The sequence below is a fragment of the Bombus bifarius genome, unplaced genomic scaffold (assembly GCF_011952205.1).
Source record: "Bombus bifarius isolate JDL3187 unplaced genomic scaffold, Bbif_JDL3187 scf7180000008000, whole genome shotgun sequence".
Taxonomy (NCBI): Eukaryota; Metazoa; Arthropoda; class Insecta; order Hymenoptera; family Apidae; genus Bombus; species Bombus bifarius.
The window spans coordinates 1947595-1967779 of record NW_022884379.1 but is presented as its reverse complement, the minus strand read 5'-3'; the positions used below and the strand labels follow the sequence as shown (position 1 = coordinate 1967779).

The 20185-nt window shown below is 38.0% G+C and overlaps 3 protein-coding genes across 3 annotated transcripts; 1 reads left to right on the top strand and 2 right to left on the bottom strand.

Moving 5' to 3' along the window:
- Positions 1-15516: 15516 nt before the first annotated feature.
- On the bottom strand, positions 15517-19626 carry LOC117206274. Its single transcript, XM_033445456.1, has 3 exons — positions 19489-19626; positions 16532-16737; positions 15517-16231 (listed from the first exon to the last, which is right to left on the bottom strand). The coding sequence occupies exons 2-3, from the start codon at positions 16634-16636 to the stop codon at positions 15998-16000; spliced, it is 339 nt and encodes a 112-aa protein (XP_033301347.1). The 5' UTR covers positions 16637-16737; positions 19489-19626; the 3' UTR covers positions 15517-15997.
- LOC117206272 (mitochondrial inner membrane protein OXA1L) lies at positions 17205-19436 on the top strand. The gene is made up of 8 exons (XM_033445454.1): positions 17205-17529; positions 17620-17794; positions 17886-17963; positions 18025-18354; positions 18444-18523; positions 18608-18871; positions 18937-19096; positions 19165-19436. Exons 1-8 carry the CDS (start codon positions 17467-17469, stop codon positions 19332-19334), a joined length of 1320 nt encoding a protein of 439 aa, XP_033301345.1. The 5' UTR covers positions 17205-17466; the 3' UTR covers positions 19335-19436.
- LOC117206273 (MIP18 family protein galla-2) lies at positions 19340-20183 on the bottom strand. The gene is made up of 3 exons (XM_033445455.1): positions 20013-20183; positions 19854-19933; positions 19340-19771 (listed from the first exon to the last, which is right to left on the bottom strand). The coding sequence occupies exons 1-3, from the start codon at positions 20131-20133 to the stop codon at positions 19502-19504; spliced, it is 471 nt and encodes a 156-aa protein (XP_033301346.1). The 5' UTR covers positions 20134-20183; the 3' UTR covers positions 19340-19501.
- Positions 20184-20185: the final 2 nt, after the last annotated feature.

The following is a 20185-nucleotide window of genomic DNA, read 5'->3' as shown; positions in this document are numbered from 1 at the left end:
CTCACTTTTTACTCGATTAATGCTCTTTATAAAACCTCACTAATCTCAACTGGTCTAACAGGTCAAATCATCGACATAATAATATTTTCTTGCGTACTATCAGATCATATGGAAAATGAAGTAAACCTGCAGAATTATTAGGAAATTATTACCATCATTAAACCGTAATCACTACAAGATAATCTCTCAACTACCCTTGTAACTGAGGATTTTAACATTAAGTGAACAAACTTTTTTTCCTTCTGGTAAGTTATATTCTTGTACTATTGCCCTCGAGCTGCCAATGCACGCGATATACTACACTGTTTATCACGCCACTAATAACGCTTAAAACTTGTTCATAACAAAATTTGCCAAACAAAACAAATTATTTAGTTCGATTCAAATCCTTCTGGCTCAAATAATAATTCCATACATTCTATTGTTCCCATAATTCCCATCCTATAATTCTAAAACAACTAAAATAAATTACACAATTTTAATATAGAAAATATATGTTTATATTACATTGAATGAAACTGAATAACCAACGACAAAAAGAATAAGAAAAAGGAGGAAGGAAAGGTAAGATCAAAGAGGGTCGTAAGTCTGATACGATCGAAAGCAACGGGAATTGCGATACTTTCTCCTTCGTCGCTTGTAACACGTGTCCCTCGTCTCCGTTCCTCGGTCCGGCGAGTGAAACGAGCGCGCGACTTGACAAATCCGCCCGGCTTCCCGTATTTATAAACACTCTCACGCTACATGAATTTAAGCCACCGCGAAAGAACACAGGCTGACGAAGCGCGGTAGTCTCTCTGTTTCGCGTCGGGGCGCGAGAGAGCTCTTTTCTACCAGCCGCGACGCGACGCGTCGTCTCCCTTTCTCTCCCCCCATAAATCACCCAGATTTCTCTTCGGCTCGTCTTGGTTACGAGATCGTCCAACTTGGATCCTTCGCTGCCACGATCCAGGAAGTCTCAGACGCCGTGAAACTTTTTATCCGTGAGAACACCGTATATTCGCGGACTAATCCACGGTTAATTAATTCTTTCTCTATTCCCCACTATTTTCGCCTTTTCCTTTTTCATTCGTTCCTCCTTAATCATACGAATAAGTTGGGTGATTTTTAACTTGAAAATTGGAAGAAATATTATACGCGATAAAAGCATCGAGAAACAGCACTTACGCGATAAAGAAATTATACACTGATAATGTATTAACGATTCTATTGAAACATGAGTGTAATTTATAATTTATATGTCGCACCAAATACCAAAGTTCTATCGAAAATAGACGTCCTAAGACTTTTGAGCTGCTTTGAGTGTATATTTCCGATACAGCGATATAATATTCAATCACGAAAACCTACAAGATCCGTCATGAGATTAATCCTCGCGTCCTCTGTACCACACCTAGATATACCAAACCACGACGAAATACATCGATCCAAGGCTCATCGCTTCCAAACATCCCAACAGACTGAAAGCAAAACCCTCTCGATAAACCACCCGCAGAATAATCGCACGTTCTCCGAGAATCGACGAACGTGCAGAGCTCCGACCAGAGACAGAGAAGCGTCATCTCGGAATAGACGCGACGAAACGGCAGAGGAACGGAGTAACGAGTTCGAGCAAAGGAGAAACTTGCGCCATCCTCCCCTTTCTATCAGGAGGTGCGGGGCAGATGCGTTTGAGCTGCTCGATTCCGTACCTACGATCCTCTCTCTATCTCTCTCTTCTTCCTCTTCTCTTCGTCTAGCAATCTTTCCTCTTCGTCCCTCTGTCTCGCTACATCTCAGCCGTTTTTACGACGCTTTGAGTCGCGGGCGTCGCAGCGGAATGCGCTAATGAGGACTTGGCTACCGTCACACTTCCCCCTTTCGTTCGTCGGCGCACCCCAACCGCACCGCAGCGACGACGGTGGCAGAGACTGCAACGCCACAGACCTAACGTTTTCCTTTTTTCGAACACCGGCTCTCTCGATCACGCTCCCGCGGCGATTCCGCTCTCGCCGCCTATTGATATGTGGCTAGTTAAATTTGCCCGTGACACCGGCTATTCCTGGACCAAAGACCCGCGGGTACCGCGATTTAGCTTACGACGTGGTGCACGCTCGTGAAGGTAAGTTCGAGCTGGCTTTTGGTACGCTTGGTTTGATATTTCTGATGCTTTTTCAAATGATCAGTAAGAATTTTTTAGATTCAAGGAAATTGTTTGATGAGATGTAGGTGTAGATGATCTTGGGGACATAAACCGGGAGATAAAGCTCAGGTTTATTGATTTCATGATTTATTCGATAATCTGTCTGGCACAGAAGTGTTTTGTAATTTGAATATTGTAATTTCGCTGCACCAAAGATCGTTTCTTCGTTTGTTCATTTGGAGAGGGTTACATCGATATCTGAAAACTGTAAATTCGTGATCGATGTTACGATTCATCTTGAAATCTGCTTTCTATAGATACGGGAACCTTTCGTTCAACTTAAGTATTATAACTGTGCTATCTCCAAGACTTCTCCTTCTTTGTCTTTTTTACAATAATTATCCTTTAAAAGCAAATATAGCTATCTAAATATCTCGTACTCGCGAGTCATGAGTAACGAGCATTTTTTCTTTTGCGTTATTTTCCTTTCTCGCGTAATAAATAATGCTGGCGAGGCGATAGGAGAGGTTTCATCGTTCCGTGAAAACATTTTCACCCTTTTCTTCGACGATGAGCGTAGCACCCCAACACTCGCGGTTAAGGAACTTCCTTTCGAACCGTGCACCGTCACGAGGAAGGGAGCTCGAAAGCGAGCCGCGGCTGCGACTGCGTCGAATGCAACACTTAACGCACCTTTCGTCGAGCAGCCGTGTCACGGCGTGAAATCATCTACACGGCCCTCCAGGATACGCTGAATAACGAGCGCAATCTTTACTCTTTTCCTTTTACTTTTCGACTATCCGCTCGAACGCTCGTGCACACGCGCTACGTCGTCTGGCGGTGTCGTGAGGGAAGGATTCACGAGTCGAGAAAAGGAAAGAGACGAGCAGATGCAAGGGAGTCCTCCGTCAATGGTACTACATTTTAAAGTGCACCAAGGGGACGAGAGTAAGAAATGTCGCGCATCGTGCACCAACCTTCGTTCAAATGCTTCTTCGTGAATATTATCCACGGATGAAGAAGACCTGGAAGGGAAATATATCGAATTTATTTTGTAATTTTAATATTTCGGATTAATTTTTCTAGGACAAACATTTCCATAGCCCCAAAATGTTCAATTCAGAAAAGGTTAATTTGAAATTTAAAAACTATTAACTACTACGAATAAACTATTTAGTATCGATAAAATGTTCCAGTGTAGGAAAAACTGATAAAACATGGTTTAAGAAACACGGACAAGAATTTTCACTCAGAAATTGCAACGAACATTCTACAACATCGAACCACAAAATATCAACACCTGTATCAGCAACAACAACATTATAAATAGTATTTCACAGAGAGACGAAGATCACGTCGCAATTTCATGGCAGTCGCAGAGACACGCCGACAGAAAAGTTATTGCCGCGAATAAATATTCATGAGCAATCGTGCGCCCGCGCGCGTGAATATTTTTTTTTACAACGCTTTCAATATCTCGCCGAGAAAATGCGATTTCTTAGACGCGTTCAGCCGCGGGAGTATATTCTAATTTATGTAAGAAGCGCGCAACGGGATTGGCCGTTACTATACGTGCAGACGCTTTCCATGCCCGTGTCGCGGAGATTACGGTCCAGCCGAGAAGTGCAAATGGCCCCGTGTAATATATAATGACACAAAAGCGGCATCTCCGTTGACCGGCGTCAACGTTTACAACGCCGGAAAAATTTATAATTACTATTTCACTCGGGGCCCCGTTTATATTTCAAAAGATTACAACTCGGTGTCGCGGTTATTTATCGCCGATAAAACCGGTAATCGTCGCTGAATTCAATAACATTGCAACACCGCTGGACAGGCGCGCGCGCGTGCAATCAACTTGGACAAAGTGCATATTGCGCTCTTTTCTAAGTAGATTCAGCCTGAGCGATGTAACAAAGGTATAAAGGAAAATAATAATCATCTTTCGACGAGTTTTGATGCTTCATGGATAATCGAAAAAAATGTTACCGCTCATAAGACGAAGGTAAACACTTTATGGAGATGAAAATTTTATGGAAGACATGTTTGTGTTACCAGTATTAAGATTGATACGCTTAATACTGAAAGTATTATACAGCGGCTATAAAGCGTACTTGTTCGGTAAACAAGTAAAAGAATAAAATCATATAAAAACAAATAAAAACAGAGATTTCTGAGTAACGAAATAAACAAAGTATCTAGATGATATCTCTTGAAAGCAAAAATCTAAAAGTCCAGAAGCGTTCCGTTTTATGGGCAGAACGTACATTGTCTTAAACAAAAAGTACCGTTTACATCGAAACTAGCTGGGATTCTCGTACAATTCTTCATAAACGTAGTGGCGAATAACTTCCGCCATGTTGATTTTCCCGTCAGCAGGATTGACTCCGACAAGAACCCTCGAGGGGCTAATTAAACCCGTCGAGTCCACTTACGGTAACAGACTTATTGTTAATTAATTCGTTCCAAATGTAGAGTTGTGGCGCCTATGGTGCTTCCTTCAAGCTACAAAGAAAACAATTAATTCCACTCTATCCGCGTGCTGCCTGTTGAACCACTGCAACCGCGGGTGCTCCCTCGGCGAAAAGCGGGCAAAACGCGATTCACACGAGCAGCTTTTCGCAGGAATACTATCGGAAGAGGAAAGGATCCCATACAAAAACGATCGTACGCCGCTTTCATTGTCGTGGCAAAAACTTCCGTAAGAACTTACGGTGTTCCAACCTACACTATGGGTCATACATGCCCGTACAAAAACCTTAGGATAGTTGGCCTGAAAACTGGAACAAATTTTTAATAGAATTATAAATGCATACATACAATTTCAAGAAGGCAGTATCTGCTTATAAACAACATCAGGTCTCTAAATTTATTTAGGCCTATATTCAAAAAATAAGCAGTCAGAATAAAAGATTAATGATAAAAATTAAAAAGAGAAGATGAATTAAAACATCTCCGCTCCAAAAATCTTAGGACAATTATTCCTAGATTGCAAATGTTTATGCACTTATGACACATTTATATGTGAAAAATGCACAAGGATGAGCACAAATGTAAACGTTTATACATTATAAAATGTAAAATATACATTTTGTGACGTTGTGCAAGTTCCACTTCATTCTTTAATTCTTGCAGTTTGATTTATCCGTATTCTTATTTAACTTTATGATCAAAATACATTTCTTAGAAAGGAACAAATTTCACAATATACTTTTGAACAGTAGTGTACGCCGTTGTTCCGCAAACAACCGCATAAAAAAAGCGCGCCCAAAGTGGAACCCCGTCGATTGGCGCCAATGAGCGCGGTGCACGGCAACGACGCAGGCGCAGTCGCGTGCGCAGTGGTGGGGCTCAGTGGTTTCTAACCGTACAAGGGAGATGCGCTTAGGCAAGGCGCGCTTTTTGTCGAGCCGTACACCGTGTACGCGCGGATGCTTATTGCGACGATCCAACAAAATGCCTTCCGCCCTGGTTGAATAGGGGCGTCGTAAACCATAATAACACCAGCATTGTTCACACCATCAAAACGTTGCCCCGACCTCATCGTGTCCTTATTAACGAGCTACATAATCGTTAATTCGATCGTGAGCCTGTCTCAGAAAATTCGCGAGATTATCGCGTAGTCACGGTGTATCGTAACGAAGGTTACAAGCTTCAAGATGCAGACAGACATGATTCCTCCATGTATAAGTAGTTTGTTCTGACATATCGTGAATGTAATACAAATTGCAACGAGTTAAAGATTGTGGACCAGCAAAGATTCATGACTCCCGTCCCTCGTGGCGAAACATGATTTGTCGTCACAGAAAATATGTGACCAGAAATTTGTAATGTTTCACGTCTTTTTATTTAACCCTTAGGCGATGAAAACTGGCGAAGCTGCATCCTGATTTATGAATATATTTCACATTTATTTCAAGTTATACTTACGTATAATTATTTTCCCGAATTATATGAACGATTATATTTTTGAAATAAATTTAGTTATCAGAAAGATGAAAAACTTTTTCATCCGGCTCTTTCTTTTATCGTTGTAAAATATAATGTGCGACACTTCTGACAACAATAATTTAATCTTCGTTAGATGAGGATTAAAAGTTTTTGTTCGTCACCATGTAGAGAAGTCATCGTTGCAACGTGAATTATCAAGTTTGTAGTCGTAAACTCATCTATGTTATGTTACATTTACCAGTACAGTCCTGTACTTGACAATCCAATCGTAGTTAAATTCGACTGGCGATTACATTAAATTACTGTGTTTCACCGAGCGATGCTGTCTATAATCGTATGAATTATTTATGTAATATCAGACCAGCCCGTCTGAGGTGTTTACTTATCTGTGCACACTGACACCGTCTTAATTGCCGAAGCAGCTCGAATCGATCGAATTAATTATTCCGCCAAGTTCAGCCAGCACGAGACGCGCGGCGATATGCTTTCTTACAACGCGTGCTGCCACGCCATAGAACCCAGCCGGTCACGATGGTCAAGGATACCCAAGACCCTGAGTCGAGCTATATCCTCTCGTCGCGACTGGCCAGACGCGCCACTTTGTCATGGCGTATTACACCTAAGCTGCGGCGCCTATGGTGGTGCTTCCTCCCAAAGGCGCCTATTACTCGGCTTAATGCACCGAGTTCACTCATTTTTATGCGCGCGATACGTCCCCTTGTAGCCAGCGACCAAGCATTACACGGCTTACCGCATCCAACGACACGAGTGCATGCGAAATTTACGAGACAGCACGTCCGACTTTGCTCACCTTTGTACTGTGCGCCACGCCACGGTACCACTTTTCTTACGACTCTTCGTTTCTTCCAGTTCTGGGACCAGACTGTTACATGTACGAGATGCTCGTTTGCACCTGATGCATTTCGTTTGGAATATTTCATGTATTATGGAGTATTAGTCTAAGTTAAATAAAACTTTGATAAAGAAAAATACTAATAACAAGTGCAAATTATCAGTATTAAGATGTATACCTTTTTACTTGATAGGTTTGATTAGAAATGTTTCATATGGAGAATCTGTATAGTGAGAGATAGACAAGAATAATTAGAATGTTCTTAGTAGATGGAAGATTCGATAAGGAACACAAAGATATCACGTTAATCTCATCCCTTAAATACATCTCCATTTCATCCCCAACAATCCCTCGATCAATATCAAACTTTCTCTCTTTCGCGTTCATTTTAATTCCGACAATGAAATCTGCCCTGGGCAGAACTACTGGAAATATGCACACGAATGTATTCTACTCTTATTACCATGTCTACGTACAAGAATTATTTCCCAGAGACGCGTAGGCATGAATCTCTCCAGTTACTGATCGGATCTTGGCGTGGCTCGTCCAGGCATAATCGAACTCTTCTTCTGCCTATTCCTTCTGCTCCTTCTTCTTCTTCTTTTTCGTCGTTTCGGGGTCGCGACCGCAGCGGACACTAGTTGCATGTCGCTTAGCTGTAAACGTGCGGTTACCCGGCTTCGATTAACGTCGATCGTCTCGGTGGCTGGGCAAACTGCTGTTTATCTCGCGGGGGATCGATGTGGCGAAATGCGATGGGATTGCATGGCGAAAGGGGCGAACATCGCGGAAGGCGCTAGTTTCTATTTGGCCCTTCACGTTGTCCTGCTAACTTTATATTTCGATATTTCTGGTTACACGTACGGTTTAAAAGGAATAAGAATTAAGAGTGTTTTTGTAAGATTGTGTAATTTGTATACAAGGTGTCGAGATAAAATTGAAGGTAATTGATCGTTAGTAGAAATCGATTAAAATAATTGAAGCATTTAACTGGATGTAAGTATGATGTAGAACATCGTATTTCAATTTCGATCGAAGAACACCGTTTTTGTAATAATTACTCGAAAGGATATGTAATTAATAAACTCTTTGAAACGAAATGGAACGGCATGGTTTAAATTAATTATTTCGATATTTCGAACAGAAATAAAGATCTTAATTGCTAGCTTCAGTGCCATCGGTCATTATTTACCGTCGAAAAATTTACCACTTCACGCTTTATTCGTTTCAACGAATCGATTTATTCCGCCGACACATTTGCACAGTTCGATTAATTTTTCATAACGATTTTAATTTATGTAACAAGTAATGTATTTATCGTAGCGAGCATGAAAAATTATTCATCCGTATCAATTACCAAAACGTTTGAGATCCGGAAGCTCTTTCGACGTGAAATGAATTCGCGCGCCGATTTCGATTCAATTAACCATTGATAACGGTTAATGAATTTCCTTTTGTTCAGTTTAGCATCCTATTGATTATATTATAATACGTATTACGATACAATGCGTACCCATGGCGGCGTATCTGCAAATTAATTAATAGCATAACATAAGATAATTTATGCGTGACACGATGGATCGATCGACGGACGATGATAAAACGCCGTGCGCAAGGATCGTCGGAGGCAAGGTCAGGTAGTTCGTCATTAATTTACAGCTCGCAGAGGGTTGATAAAATCGTCCGTTGGTGAAAATGAGCATCCTTGACTTTAACTGTCCTTTCAAACTGACCGTTTAACACGTGTCTGTAACACACACCCCTCCCTGATTAATTATTCCTCGTCATCCCCGACCGATTATTTGTTAATTAATTCTACGTCGTTCCCGGATTTTGTGTAATATTTATTCGTTAAACCTCTCCGTTATATAACTGCTGAATCTCAGAACTCTTTAGCAAAATTCTTTCTTAACAGATTTACGAGATCTTTTTTCGTGGTTGTTCCTGTTAATTGCCCTGCTAGTTTTTTTAATCTAATAATTTCCTTTTTTTACGAAACCTACCCTTAAAAGCTCTCTTTCTTAATTTTTAAGTTAACTTTTTCCTGGACAGAACAGACACAGAGGGATACTAACGCCTCCTCAATAAACTAATTCTCTGATAAAATTCGTACGTTGAGAACGTTAAAAGACAAAAAAATCTCTACGATTCTAACTCGAAATCCGACTATGTGCATAAAAGTCGTGGCCATAATTTCGGTCGGGCAAAGAGGAAACCGAAAAACCGGCTCGCTGATCGATCTAGATCTGTCCACCGGAAATGCATACGTTTCTATGATATATACACATCCGGCGCCACGCCTCCTCGCCTCACCTGCTGCATGATGCCTTGCGCGATGATAATAATAATAATAATAATGCTCATCCGCATCGTCGCGAACGAGCATTCATAACAGACATCTCTCGAGGCACGTGAGCGATAACGTGTGCTCACCCGTTGTATATAAGTAGTTATATGCTCCTGGCTATCGTGTATAACGAGTATGCACCTCCTCAAAGACGAAAGCGTCGCGATTGCGTTCAGTCTCGAGCGGATCAACGTTCCTTCAACGATTAACTTAGGGAATCTCCTTCCTTTTTATGCAAAATTCTTCGCAGTTACAGTGCGCTCTTGGGAACAAGATTTTTCTCTTTTCTTCTCTCTCTTCCTTCCTTTCTTCTCTACAGTAGTGTGAGAATTTTTGGTTACAACGAAAATCATGATATTATATTCAGCACAGAATGAAAGTTGAGATTTTAGAATTGGTATATTTTGGCGAATTTGCAATCCCCTTTTAACTCTGCGTAACCAAAATGTTACTTGATTTTCCGGCAATGAGTATTTTGTAAATACTGAAGTAAGAATCCTTTAGAATAAGAATCTTCTGAAGTTTATTTTGGATCATATTGATGTTCATACTTCGTGAAAATGAAAGTACGACTCTCAAGGGGCACGGAAATATAACGAGACGCTATTTATACACGATGCCGCAGCATCTAATCGCACTGGCAAAATATCAATTTTGCCACACGTAATCGTCATACTCGATTTGCCGTGTAACCGATTGCCTACCTATGTGCGCGTCTAAAATGAAGAACTGCGGTCGTTCTGTTAATATTCCGCCACAAATATCGCCCACATCCTTTAGCATTCAACATTGTTCTGAACAAAATGGAATCCAATATCAAAATCGTTCTATCAATAGCAAGATCATTAAGAAAGCCATTTTCAATTTAAGGATCAAATCTCTCTCTCTCTCATTTCACATACTAGATGATAATTGCCTCTTAAATGAGATTACTTCATTTCCACCAGACGAACTCAATGTTACGTCGCCAATTAATAAGCCAATCCGATTTATTGGCCGTCAGTAAACTAATTAGCCACGTCAAAAGGACTAGCTTCTTTTTGAAAACTTAATATCCTCGCAAAATGCCAAGTTCGCCGATAAATTCAGTAGCCGGCATCTTGGACAACCGGAATACATGATTGCGTGATAGAAGAATGATCGATGAAACGAACAGGAATTGGCAAAAGTCGAAAATTTGTTTTATCGTGGAATTTGAGTGATCATCGTAGAATCAAATTGTATGTTATATTATATATTATATACCCGATATTATGACACCTACAAATATTTTGTATAAATCAAATGCTTCTCACTGCTTGTATTTTTTAGTTATTTTGTTATAAATCTGTTACTTCATCCGTGCCATATGTATTATAATGTAAAAAAATGTAAATAAAGTATAATTTGTTAGAATTCTTTAATGATAACACAACTTTTGTCCTTAACAAGATCGCTTAAATCCAAGTAGGTATGTAACTCGATTAATCCGGACGAGGTTTAACAAGCAACAAACAAGGTACAGTAAAAACGAACGACCAAAGGAGCGCAAAAAAAAATGAGGAAACATCAACTAATTTGATCAAAGAGGAAGCATCGCGTAAGCGGAAATAACGATAGTCGCTCTGTCACCACCCCTTGGCGGATCCCGGAATCCCACGGCGTTTTCCGGCCGAACAGCAAAGCTAACAAACGTATCCTGACTCTCTTCGTATTATCGTCGTTATTTTCTGTATTTTATTTTTCTTTTCCTTTTTTTTCACATTTTTTCGTTCCCCTCTCGATTCGAACAGACCAGACTGCGAATTTGTGGGAATGTTCACGATACGCTCGCACATCCTCGTCGACGAATCGCGAGAGGGAAGCCTGGTTGGTCCCACGGGCGCTTCTCTACGCGGTGGTTACACGCGAGAGTACGTCCTCGCGACGAGCATTAAGTAAGCATTATGATAAGTGGCGTGTTCGCGAGCCAATTCGCGACCTCCATTGTCTCACGCGCGCGAATTTCAATGGACCCGTCACGCGAACCCCTAGTTATGTATTCTACCACTGTCTGTCAGATTCTAGGGATTTTTCTAGGGGAATATCGTTCCGTCACTTTGCATCAGTTTGAAGAAGATTCGAATCAGCTTGAAAAAGATTCTATTTCACAACACATTGAAGTATGTGTACAATGTATTTTTTTAAATATGGAAAACATTTTTGGTAGATATTTTCCCATTAAAGAGATTATCGTGGTCGAATTGAAAATAATTCTGAAACTGAACGGACGAGTGGAATGAAATCGTCAATGCGATTTTTTACGATTATTGAATCTGAATGTTGACTGTCGAATGCATCGCTGGATATAATTTCGAGATTAACTGCTTTTATCTATTCATCCGATATTTAAATTTTTACTAAAGACCCTTCGGAACACATTTCATCGAATTTCGTTCACCAAAACGAACATGCTACATTTTTAATACAATTCGTTACATATCATGCGTGATATTTTAAATGTTGGCTAAACCCATTGTTTTCCATCATCTTTCCAATTGCGTGATCACGTTTTATTCAATTATTTGCGTTTTATCGTTTTCACTTCGATCGTAACAAATAAGCGATGAGAAAATTCGTTTGAGATTTTGTTCTCTTTTTTTTTCTTTTTTCATATGATGCAACGTTGCACAGACTCGAAACATTGTAAGATAAATTCGACGAGCGAGTGAAAGACAAGCAGCGAATCGCAACGAATTTCCGAGACTGTGATTGTTCGTGTTTCAATCGGGCACACGGCCGATCTCCTGAACTACATTTCGCGCTTTGCAAACAATAAAACGCAACAACGGGGGCGCGCTCATAAAGCTAATCGAAAATAATTTCTCCCACACCGACAATGCCGATTCTGTGATTAATCGCAGAATCCGCTTCAAGTCGTCCGGTCTTTCGCACGTTAGTCGCGTTTCGAATTTCATGTCGTATAAAAATAGTCGATTTGTAATCTCCATTGAGCGCCACTTGATGTTAGAAACACTACTTCAACATTTATTTTTTAAATAATAATTGTAACCCCGTCCTCATAAAATATTTCATAAAAAATCCTTCTGAGACATAAACTAAATTTTTAACCAAAAAAACTATAAACTAATATTTTAACCAATCACAGTTATCTAGAGAAGGTATATTCTCTCAATGAAAATAAAAGATAGAATAGATCAAAACTCTTTCTGCTTAAAATTTCGTAGATTGCATAATATTTCCGCAAGAAGATCTTACAAAAAATAAACAAATTTCTTAACCAAAACTGCAGCCGGAACGTATCCTCTCAATAAGAAACGTAGAATAAAAGGTATCGAATTTTTGTTTCGCGCAGAAATTTGCAGACACGGTCCCGTTAACCACGAATGGATCGGTTCCGCGAAAGAATTCCTTTTTTCCACGGAGATGATGCTCGCACAACGATAATCGGGCGTAGCAATCGTGCGACATTCGCGATGAAGAAACTTAGTGAATGAAAGGAAACCGGTGGTGGTTCACACGCGTCCGGGCACGCACGTCGCTCTGCCTCCTCGACCATTTACCTTAAAGCGAGGCGATTTCCTTTTGCACGTTATGATCCCACACAATGCTGCACCTACGACGACTATCTAGTAGATTATCCTTCTGTACATACCATTACCTCGACACGCGAGCCCCATGAACAAGAAAGCAACGAGAGAACAGGCAACGATCAGGAAAAATTGCGGCTGATGACGCCGATATACATGAACGAAACAAACAGATTGCTCCTATTACTGAACAACGTAGCATTATCTTCCCATTTTCTTATTCTTTTTCTGCTTCTTTTCTTTTAATATGATTTGATAAAAGTGGACCATTGTTCCCCTTTTGTGTAACTTTAATCGCTCGATCTTTGATTCTAACGATTCTGATGGCTCCTCGACTTTCGAGGAAGTCGTTAGACACATCTGCGCCCAAATAACATCTCGTTAAGCAAACTTCGTTTTCGCTTGACTTACACTTCAGCATATGAAGATTCATGCTTCAAATATCGAAGTGCGTACATTCAGTAAGTTCATTTGGAATATACACCAGGCTATATCTATTCTTTTATAGATACTGATCATTAATAATGGAAATATATCTTCTGATATTTCCATGACGAAAACATAGCGCACTAAAGTTCAAGATGAATTTTATCAAGCGAAACAAATACATTAATCTTTTAGTTAGTTCATAACTTGTGTCAAGTGCAATGTGGCGTATAATAAATAAAGAATTAAAAAGAGAATGAATCAATCCTTCGCTCGATAGATGTCACAGGAGATAAACAATATCTTACTTTGACTTTCGGCTAGCTAAACCAGTAAATACGACCTTTATCGAGCGATTCAAACTGGGAACCAGTCCCGGTATAATCTTTGAAAGAAGAAGAGAAACACAGTGGTCAGCTCTTTCGCCGACACGGTGCCGTACTTCCTGTCCAATCACGACTTTATCTCTCCCTGACGAATGCGTACCAGGCGCTAGTCACCTGAGATCCCACAGATACTAGGAGAGTAGGCATCGAAAGAAAAAAAGGCCGTACCTGTTTCCACAGTCGTGTTAACAGCCGAAACTCATAAAGACGTTTAAAAGTGGCCTAAAGGAGAGAGACGGGACACGACCATCTCCTTTACCACCGAAACACACCTTCGTCGATTCTTCGACGTCGCCAGACGCCGACCATTCAAAAACTGGCGACGATGAATAGACCGTTCATAGAAATTCGTTTGATTACGTGTGCAGGGTGATTTCTTATAACTCGACCGGTTTTACGAAGTTTGATATTATATTTTCTTTGTTTTGTTCGGTTATATGCGACGAATAATTCTGTCGAAACTTCATCATATTGTATTATACAACATCGTGCTTTCATGAGTAAGTAAAAGGTTGCTGGCATAAATTCGTTCAACGTATCAATTAAAGCCAAACTTTCATCTAATCGAGTTGTTCAACGTATGATTAAAAAATGAAGTTTGTTTTGTTCAAATTTACAAGATTGTATCTAATCGATGATCGATTCCACGTTTCGTAAATTTTGTTAAAAACATACGAATGGAAAATTTTTTACAGAAAATCATCAATGTTAGCAAATAAATCGTGAGGTTAACGAAACGTTAATCTTTAAATGGTTAAAATAAAACACCCTGTACGTTATAATTTCCTAAAGGAAGAGACGTAAAGGTAAAAGCATTCCTCTCATTTGCAACAATATTTTCAAGCTTAAACGTTTCATTATACCATTAAACTCGTCCCTGTGCGAGACACAACTCGACAGATGACTATTAAAAGCGAACGAAGGACCGTTACCCGTCATAAGTATGCATTACCCACCAAATTTCATTCACGATATTAACAACACTTTCGCAACGTGGCTGATCGAACCGGAATCGCAATTAAAAATTGATTTACAACAGCCGCCGTGTCGGTTCGTCATTAACAACGCTCATGCGCACGCGCGTGAGAAGAAAAACGGCAGCCGGTGGCAGCGTGCAAATTTCGCGATAATTGGCGAACGTGTCGCTCGCACGCCGCTAATATCACGATGGAATCGCAACGAGCGAATCGATCAGGCCTCGATGGATCGCCCAGAGCGCAATTTGTCATAGACAAGAATCTCATCGAGGATGCGTGATCGAGACGCGCCTCTACGAAATCGGCTGTCATGTTTATGATCTAATTACTTATGATTTCGATCTTCGAATTCACGATCGATCCGCTTAATCGGTTACACATTATCTTTGGTTATTTCTTACAGGCTGAGATCGGTTAGGAACGTGTTCGTGCAAAATTGATATTGTGTAAGGAAAATCCATTAGGCTTGTTTGTCTTAAAGGAAATTTGTCAATGTCACGTGTCTGTTTCCTTTATTTGAATACACACTATCTTTGAGGTTTATTTGTAGAGTACAGTTGCTTATTCAGATTCATATTTTTAGAAAGATAAAGAAACGCAATCTAAATAGAGATCTGTTTCGCGTATTACATAATATAAAATACCAACTTATAATTCGTCATAGAAATTTTATAGATTTATATATAATGACACTTTTAGCGATCTGAATGATTTTTTGTAAAGCATACGAATGAAAATTTATTTTCTCTGAATTACATATTTTTCCATATGCTTTTCACATTAATTCCTTTAGTTCTAATTCTATACTTCAGTCGTTGGCAAATTAAAAATGAATGGCGTGAAAAGCACTATAATTTTATAAAACGAAATTATGATATAATTGACAATGAATAGATATAATAAATAGATGAAAGAATGGATGATATCTTAAAAAAGTCTAGTACAAAAGTTGTTAATTTTCATATGTCCAATTACCAATTTTACACTTTCCTTTGTCCACTATATAAAGTGCGTAGTCATTTCAGAAAACGAACAGAACTCATTCAGAAATTTAAACTTACGTAAACACGAAGTCTTATGGACTACAAATCAGATCATTGTATTGATCAAAATGAATCGTCACATAATATAATCTCAGACAAGGTTATAGATCCTAACCAAAATAATTATTACGATTTGTAATTAATGGAACACTGATACGTAATGGACGGTCAGCTTTCTCAGCAAAAATGACTTCATCTAACTAGGTGTTCGTCTTCACGAAAATTCTGTACTAACCAGGTTTTATCGGCACGATCAAAGGGATCCCGATACGACGTTGACACAAGGCTGAACTTGGTGTAGTTCCTCTCCTGTGACAGCTTCACTATCTTGTTCTTTTCGAAGAACGCTCAATCCCATTATCTTTCGCCCTGGTTGACCTGCTACCCGGGCGTAAAGTGGGTAATCCTGTCCAAGAAGCGATCTTCAATCTTCTACACTCTACGCGATGAATACCAGGTTCTTGGGAGGTTTCGAAGGTTCGATTCGTTATTTTGTCACAACGGTTGGTGTTACGTGATGACTTTCTCCTAGATATGAATTTTAGTTCTTCAGATAACTATAAAATGTCAAAAAATACAAACTTTATTTAATTCATCCTATGTACTCGCAAATGTGTTCAACGACATTAATCTACAATAACAAAAAACAAGAAATCCTAGCACCAGGTGGTTAATATAATTTCAATTTTGTATAACAACGATGTCAAAAATAATTTCGTAAATCGCTCCAGGGGTGAAACCTGACCGGATAAATACTTTGACTCGAATCTAATTGAACGTTACGGCACGCATTCATAAAAGGAAGAAAAGATAACAACGAAGCGGTAGTTGCGCCATCGAAAAAGCGGAGTTGTTACCGAATTATTTTGTGGAGAAATTGACAGTCGGTGCCAAAGCATGGTGGTTAGAGACCTTCGCTGACAATGTGGATCTGTAATTAGAACCGTGCCGTCTTCTGCCATTCCTCTCCGTTTCACGATCTTTTTCTTCTTCTTTCTTTAATCTGTTTTTGTTCACGTGAAATCTCACACAGCTATGTATTATCGTCTTAAACCAACAGACCCTGTGACGAGTAGCAGAACCTGGTTCAAAAGCAGCTACGTGGATCAAGGTAGGCAAAAGGGGGAAAGCAGGTCCCGAAAACGAAAGACGGCACGAGAGAAACTTAAATAGTAGGTCTGTCTTTAATAACCTTGGTCCCGAGACGCAAACTGAATGTCATTGCAGTAGATTCGATCACGTGAGTCGGCACTGACAGCTTAATTCTAGTGTCGTGTCAATGGCGCAGCTTGGCCTCTCAAATTCGTGAAAGAACCGGGGGAATCCTCCGATATCAAAACGGCACACGGCGCCACCGTATGCAACTTTATAATTAATTCGAATCAGGATCAGTACTATGAAGAATTGCGGGTATACGTCAAAAAGGAAGTTTGTTCGAATTTGTATATTTTCCTTCGTTTCATTAATTGGAACATTTTGCGACTTGGAAAATTTTCGATATTGAAAAGCATATTCGTGTTTGAAAGCTAAAAATTCAAATTTTGCAAATATTTATATACAGTAGCTCGATAGGAAATTCTTATGAATATACTTAAAAATTTCATTAGTACCTCAAATGTAACTTAAATCTGAACATATTCTCAAATTGAACTCAGGATGCCATCTGAAGTATAGTGTGACAACTTGTAACTTAATAGTGGATTGTAGTTCTACACGTGATATGAAAATCTCTTTAATTTACAATACCTTATCATAATATAAGATTAAATATTACTAGTATATAAACAAAATCATGTTGACACGATTATGTGTACGTGTTAGTAAAAAACTGTTAAATACAAATACAGGATTTCACGTAAGTTAAACTCTTGTTTCTCGTTAGGTTATGTCACACTTATATATATATATTAAAATATTTTAATGATGAAAATATGTATATATTCAGAAAACAACAGAATATCACTTTAGCGGTCTCGCATATAATATAACAAACGGTCCTTTGAAACGGGATTATGTATTAAACGTTCATAAACTTTCGAGAATTCATAAGATTTATTTCGCTCGGTATGAAAGCACAGCTAATACAACAATAAAAGAAAATGCATCAAATACGCCACCAGGTGTGAAAAATCTCTAATTTTATATATGTTTTCGAAAATGTATAATAAATATTATGTAATAATAAAAAATATAGTCTACCATGTTTTTTAGATTCACCTGTGCCACAAACACAAATAACAGATCTAAATAATTCAGTACCAGAGAAAGATCTATTAAGTGAAATACCAGGTAATATATTTTTTACTTTTAAGTTAATTAGAAGTTGTATAATATTTTGTATTTTTTACAGATCCACCTCTTCCACAAATACCATTGCCTGCAGAAATCACAGAGGTTATTAAACTACATGCAAATGGGGAACCTACCTTTGAAAGCTTAGGATTAGGTGGATATGGCCCTGTGGGAATTATTCAAACATTTTATGAATTAGTTCATGTTAATTGTAATCTACCATGGTGGGCAACAATTGTACTAATTTCAGTACTTATCAAAGTTGCAACATTTCCACTTTCGATATCTGTACACAAAAATACTAGCAATATGAACAGAATTCTGTCACAAATGATAAAATTACAGGAAAATATGACTGACGCAAGAAGATGTGGAAATTCACAAGATGGTGTGTACTAACATATTTATCCAGCATATTATAAAGTATGTACTAGTATATATTTATCTAAACAAATAAATTTTATTTTTGTCTTTTAGCTACTATATATGCTTTTGAATTACAACAGCTGATGAAGAGAAATAATGTTAAGATATTTCCTGTTTCGAATCTTTTGAAGGTATGCAATTGAATGGGTATATTATGTACTTAAGTACATCTGTGATAATTTAAATATTAAAATTTATTCCTATATACTAAATAGATTGGAACACATCTACCAATATTTTTTGCTCTACGAGAAATGACTAGTAAACCTGTAGAAAGTTTAAAGGAAGGTGGATTGTGGTGGTTTACGGATTTAAATAGTACTGATCCATATTATCTGTTGCCACTGGGTACTAGTATAACATTATATGCTGTTACTTCATATACATTGAGGAATTCAAAAAATTTGTCTCCAGTAATACGAAATATGTTCAAAGCAATACCAGTTATTTCATTTATATTTGCAGTGAAGTTTCCGGGAGTAAGATACATAGCTCTTATTTATCTTTACTTTGTATTGTAAATATTACAAAAAATTTGTTTCAGGCCATTTTGTGTCATTGGGCTGTTTCAAATATTCTAACCGTAATAGAAAATCAATTACTGTGTTTAGAGAAAGTAAAAGCATATTTTAATATCCCTCCTATGATAACCACAAATATAGAAATAAAGAAAGACAAAGGCTTCAAGGAATCATTCTCTGATGGTACTTTCAAATAAATATTCGCAGTATAATACAGTTTTAGATTTATTACATGAACAATTTTTTTTCAGCTTGGATTAACATGAAACTATCTAATAAGCTAGCAGCTTATGCACGTGCAGATGTAAAACAATTTAATAATGCAGCTAAAGGTCCACTCCCAATGACATATAAATACAACCCAGTAAAAAATTTATCAAAAGCAACATCAGCAACATCAATGACAACAATGAAAAAATGAGATTTTATGTATATGAAATTTCTTTATATATTTAATTAGTTATGAAGATCTAATTGTAATAATTTGAAATTTATGTCAATAAACTAGAAAATAATGATAAGATATCTCTAATAAATTATATACAATTATAAATGATATATGTTGAATTTCATACCTTTTAGATAATATTAACATTTTATACCAATACATTGATTAATCACTTCAAGTAGATGATTATTTTCAAGAGCTGCTGCTATTCTTTCTTTATCAGCTAATTGCTTATTTACTGCTGCCTCTGACATATGAGTACCTGGTGTAATTTCAACACTAACTTTAAATCTTGAAGGTAGAACTCGCAGTAATTGTACTCTAATTGATAAACCAATTAATGTTGCCATACTGCAATGTGGTATCGTTGGAGTAAATTTTACGTGAACTGTGCTTGCTTTATTATCAATCTGAAAGAAAACATATTACTTTCTTTGATAATATGGTTAATAACGTATACTATAATCTTTTTATATCATGTTTGTGTGTTACTTCGATGAGACTTTGTTCTACCACATTCAATTCTTCCAATGTCAAAGGATGTTCAGGATCATTGATGTTTCTAATCAAATCTGTAAATCATATGTTAGAAAAAATAATTGTATACGACATAAAAATTCAGAAAACATTATGATATTAATAAATACATACCGAAAATTTCACGTGCATCAAATTCATCTACAATATCTTCATCTTCATCTTCCGCAGTAATTTCTCTTTCATCTATTTTTTTGTATAATTTGGGATTAATATTTTCAAAGGAATCCTCCATTTTCTTCGTTAAAGAAATGAAAATTTTACACCGTTATGTAAACGTCGTAAAA